At 40.4% G+C, this 5,513-nt stretch overlaps 1 protein-coding gene across 10 annotated transcripts in view; it reads left to right on the forward strand.

Annotated features, from left to right (window-relative positions):
* Positions 1–494: 494 nt before the first annotated feature.
* Positions 495–5,513, forward strand: part of LOC120078048 — an 18,311-nt gene continuing 13,292 nt past the window's right edge. For all 10 annotated transcript variants that reach the window (XR_005481895.1, XR_005481897.1, XR_005481893.1 and 7 more), the window contains exons 1-6: positions 495–862; positions 1,463–1,590; positions 1,681–1,752; positions 1,990–2,135; positions 2,225–2,339; positions 2,425–2,505. Coding sequence is in view for 1 of the 10 variants with exons in the window: in XM_039032234.1 (XP_038888162.1) it covers positions 577–862; positions 1,463–1,590; positions 1,681–1,752; positions 1,990–2,135; positions 2,225–2,339; positions 2,425–2,505 (828 nt within the window). In the remaining 9 variants the exon portion in view is untranslated. The remainder of the gene's footprint in view (positions 863–1,462; positions 1,591–1,680; positions 1,753–1,989; positions 2,136–2,224; positions 2,340–2,424; positions 2,506–5,513) is intronic.

Genomic DNA, 5,513 nt, shown 5'->3' on the forward strand with positions numbered 1-5,513 from the left:
GTCTCGTTGTCGCTCTATCTCACTCTCTTGCTGTCGCTCTCTCTCACACCCCTTTCGTCATGCTATTTACGCACCTTTTCTGAGACCACGTTCCTACAAACACCAATGAACCCACGTTCAAGAAAGTCCATTCCGTTATGAAAAACCCGTTCTGAAAACTCCATCTGGTTCCGAAAAACTCCGTTCAAATGAAGTTTAGATTTTAAAGAATTCGCCATTACATGTTTGTTGTGTGTTAACAATTTTAAGTTGTAGACAAATGATTTCGTGAAAATTGTCAAATTAATCGTATAGTGACAAACAATCACATCATGATGGAAGATAGACAGACAATAAGAACAAGATCTATGTACCGAGAGTGAGACAATTATCAGGAAAAATTGTTATAATCTCATACCACGATGATGTCAATAGAAACTCAATTGACAGCCTTTTAAAAAATCGGGTCATTTGACACTATACACCCAGATACTAGGTCATTGGCCCAAATTTCCAAGATTACAATCACCCCTCTTAAAAACGAGGCAAAGGAAATAAGCTGGAGGGAACGCAGGCCGCGAAGAACAACGTTGATCGATGTCTTCAACTCCGAAGAAGCGAACCAAAGTCAAACGTAATACGAACTCCGATGTCGGTTCTCGAGGCGATTCGTCTGTTTCATCTTCTACAATGTTGCTGAAGTCTATCAAGGAACCGCCTCGCGATTTCTTCCCCTCGAAGGATGATCTTGCTGCGCTAATTACTGTACTCTTCATCGCCTGCTTGATTTTTGTGAGTTGTGACTTCTTCGTATCTAGACTTGCAAGTCGCCAACCGAGGCCTTTCTGTGATACCGACGCTGATTCTTTGGATTTGCTTTCTGGTAAGTCTTGCCATTGTTACGTTTCTTGTGTGTTCGTGTGTTCTGGTGTTTTAGAAAATGGGAGCGAGGAAACTGGAAACGACATTGTTGAATGATTTCTTGCGTATGTTCGTTCTTTGTGAAGTAATGTTCTTCACAAGTAGGACGCATATTTTAGCTCACTTTTGCACATTGCATTTAGTTTTTCTTCTTTCACTTGCCAACAATAATTTCCAGTCGCATGAAATGACTTCTTTACGTTAATTTTTTAGCCGTTTTAGAGTGCAAAGGAAACGCCCCTTGATTAACCAAGTGTCTTATCGTCCGTGGAATATTTGAGATTAAATTTTCATCTGTCATGTTATCTAATTAAAAGTTTTTCTATTCTCTTCTTTGTTCTGATTTCATCGATTGTTTTTCTGTAAATACTTAGAGGGCCTTTCCGTTTTACCCTAGGGTAATATTTGCTTTTTATAACATTATGTTTATGCCATTTATATTCTCCAAGTTGAATGTAAAGGCGATGTAACTAGTTTCATTTGAAGCGATATATTGATAATTGATATTCATTATTTTTGGTTCTTGTCTGATAGCTTACCAAAAACATGTAACTAATTTCAGATGTTTGTGAGCCTTGTCCAAGGCATGGAGAATGTCGTGATGGTAAGTTGAAGTGCCTTCATGGTTATAGAAAGCATGGAAGGTTATGTATAGAAGATGGAGTAATCAATGAAGCAGTTAATAAACTTGTATGTATTGAGTTTTTTTCCCTGGTAGCTGGAATCCTCTTTATCCATTTTTTATTTGTCAAAATTTCACGCTTTATCTAATTCTTGCAGTCAGAATGGCTAGAATCTCACCTCTGTGAAGCAAATGCCAAGTTCTTATGCGATGGAATTGGGATAGTTTGGGTTTGTTATTTTGATGTCCCTATCAAATTTTCACTTTTGTATTTATTTCCTCTTATAAGTCTCTCTAGCCTTGCCCCTTTTTGGTTCGTCGCCTCTATTTCTCTTGATGAATGAATTTCTTTCTTATTAATTGTTAAATTTAATGGCTGAAATTGAGTTGCACCTTTGATCTGAAACGACTGAGTATTTTGTTGTCAGCATACTGCATATGTAGTTTTGATTTGAATTCTTTATCAGGTTAAAGAGGATGATATATGGGATGATCTAGATGGTAAAGAGCTGGTGGAAAGTATTGGCTCTGACAACACCACTCTTACGTATGCAAAGAGTAAGGCGTTGGAAACTATTGGCGGGTTATTTCAGACGCGACAAAATTCTCTTGGGTACACCATTCGATATTTCTTATAACCCCTGAAATTTAGCGGAAACATTGTATCATTTGATTGAGTTTCTTTGCGTGCTCCTTGTGTAGGATCAAGGAATTGAAATGTCCAGATCTGCTAGCTGAAAGTTACAAGCCTTTTACTTGCCGTATTCGTCACTGGGTTTTGCAGCATGCTTTCGCTGTTTTGCCAGTTTTCTTACTGGTATTCTACTCTACAAGGGAGCTTTGAACTGATTAGGTTTTAGTTGCAATATGTTGAAGCTAGTTGATGATATTGAGATGTACAGCTTGTGGGATGCACATGGTTACTTTGGAAACTTTACCGAAGACAATATATAACAAATAGAGCTGAAGATCTGTACAACCAGGTACAAGGCTATGGCCTTTTCGATTTTTTATTTTGTATAATCATTTTTCTTTTCTGGGTTTGCCTTGTCGTCAGGGTGGTTCCTATTTCAAGCTGAAAATTTTGTCCTCAAAGGATGCTTTATCTGATTAACTTTGTTTACATACTACATAGGTTGCAAATAAAAGATCTTCCAACAAATGAATTTTAGAACAGGAAACATTATTCTTAGTAGATGCTCCTTTCTTTTAAGGGGTCTTTTGTGGGCTGATTTTCATTTTATTTTATTATTTTTTTTTTCTTAATGAAAGCTATTATTTCTATTAACAAAATGAATTTTAGAATACGGTTTTTCTATGATGTAAGAAATCGTACTTTTGACATGAAAGAACATACAAGAGTATACAAAAGAAAGCCCCAACAAAAAGGAGTTTGGCCTTAACTATAGAAAAGGACTCCATCCAAAAGAACAAGACCAAGCTCGTGATTACAAAAAGAACATAGCGACGATTGCCCACAATGAGGCATTAAACCTAGTTTCCTCCAAGACCTCCTCACAAGACCCCTTAACCTTTCTAAATATTCTCTTATTCTTCTCAAGCCAAATGTCCCCCAAAATGACAAAGAAAGCATACCGCAAAACTTTGCCTTTCGCCATCTCTTTAAAGGGACTAGGTAACAACCCTACCATCTCAATTTCATGCCCAACAAACACTAAACAACCTTATCCAACAACCCCAAAGGTATTGAGCAAATTGGTAATCCCATGACATACAATCGAGGTCCTTCTCATGCCACTCAGCACGACAGATACAACACATAGGAATATTGAACACGATTCATGGTATTATCACTCCATGTATAGCTTGCCACGCAAAACCTTGACCTTCTTTAGAATTTTAACCTTTCAGAGTAGAGAGAAAGGACAGGCAGCAGATGAAGGAGAAGGGCATAATAGTAAAGAATTGTAGCACGCATGCCTGTTAAATTCGTTTTCTTTTCTTTATTCTCCTTCTTTGACCGGGCAACTTCATCACCTTCTACCCGTTTTTCCTTGCTTTTTCTTTTCTTCTTCCCTTCGGCCGTTTCCAGCTGCTTCTTCGCTCCTACCTCCTCCAGAATGGCCCTAATGGGTCCCTCATTGGAGTCTGGTGGAACAGTCTCTTTAGGATCCGCAACGGCCAGGGCACTTCTCTGCGAAGCCTTCACCATTTCTTCCTCTGAAAGTAAGGGTTGATTTACAACTCCGACTTCAGGTAGCCCTCCTCTCTTTCCATGTTGCTTAAGATGCTCCCAAATACCTCTTTGTCATCTCTTCTTTTCTTCTCACTTTCTGATGACGGTATTGGGTGCGCCACCTCAGGTCTGGTGGCAGGGGCACTCTTCGTGCTCGGCCCCTCTCGAATGAGTGGTTTGGCTACAAAGGGTTTTCGCCGAGGTTTTCCGGCGATTCTTTGGATAGGCTTGGGCTGGGCGGCGAGATGGCGGCTAGTTGCAAGGAATGCCGCCTCCCGTGCGGTGACGGGGGGTTGGAAAGGTGATGAAGGTAGGGAAGATGAGTTTGAGGATTGCTCGGCCATGGTTTCGGTTGGGTGAAAGAGTTGGAAAATTTCTTTGGTTTGAGGAAGGAAATTTGAAGGTCTGGTATGCAGAGGAATTCTTAGGGTTTTCTTTTTGCGAGGGATTCAAATAAACTTCCTTAGTTGGAGAAGGGGGAGATTTGTAGGTTGGGCCTTGATGGGCCCAACGCAAACTCTGCGTGATAGGCTTCGAGATTCTCAAAAAGTCTGCTGCTGCGCTCCTCGCATTTATGAATTAGCATAAAAGGACGTCCTTTCGTTTGCTAAGTCATCATTTCCTTGGAAGCTTAAACACTTAGACTACTCTTTCTCAAAAAGATTTTATCTTTTGTATTTTATTCGGACGGGCGCAATGTTAAAGATTAACGCAATGCATCCATTACCGCAAATGCATATTTGCGGAGGACGGGCAACAACTGTCTCTTATACACATCTAGATGTGTATAAGAGACAGGTATAAAGATTAATGCAATGCATCCGTTACCGCAAATGCATATTTGCGGAGGACGGGCAACAACACATGCATTAGCGCAACACACCCCTCAACTCAGCGCATTTCTGGAGGATGGGCGCACGGTATTTCTACTAGCGCAACACTACCTCGACATAGTGCGTTTTTGCTGAGGACGGGCGCAGAGTACATACACGCGCAACACACCCCTCAACGTAATGCATTTATGTAAGATGGACGCAAAGTGTATCTTATCAGCGCAAGATACACCCGTCATCGTAATGCATACCGGATGTTATTATATATATATATATTGTTTCATCAACAACGCAAGTCGATAAGACTTTGTGGTGTTCATTTTTTTTTTTAATAACTCATTCACAGCAAATTAGGAACAACGCAATGCTGAGACAGGAATGTAAATAAAAGCATGAAATTAAACTAACGCAAGCTGGAATTGAATTAAACGTAAATTCAAGTAAGCAGTAAAGGCTAATTTAAGAAAGCAGTAAATAACGCAATGAAGAAAGCAGTAGAGGAAAGCGATAGAGAAAGCGTTAACGAAAGTAGTAAAGATAGATGTTAGGGATGCTGATTGAAAGACAAATTCCTCAGGATTACCGCAATCCGCATCCCCACAGGCGGTCAGACTTGCCTGCGCAATGTCATCACAGACATTGTTCCTTCCCATGAGATCCTGGGGCTTCTGAATTACTTGGCAGCGTTCTCGGTGTTCGATTGCGAAGCTCAACTGCCAGTTGCCCTACTTGGACCTCCAAATTCTTTATACTGCCTGCGATTGCATAACTGCATCATTTTTCTCGATGTATTGTTTCAGCAGGGCTTCCAAGGATGATGAATTTACAGAGGTGTTTGATGTGGAAGGTTGGTTATGCGATTGCCGTTGGTGACTCTGATTCGAACCCTGGTGAAAAGCTGGAGGATTTCCTCGATTCCCTGAGTTGTTCTGTGGATTCCTCTGGCCTCCTTGGTCATTGT

Source organism: Benincasa hispida, chromosome 5, assembly GCF_009727055.1.
Source record: "Benincasa hispida cultivar B227 chromosome 5, ASM972705v1, whole genome shotgun sequence".
Taxonomy (NCBI): Eukaryota; Viridiplantae; Streptophyta; class Magnoliopsida; order Cucurbitales; family Cucurbitaceae; genus Benincasa; species Benincasa hispida.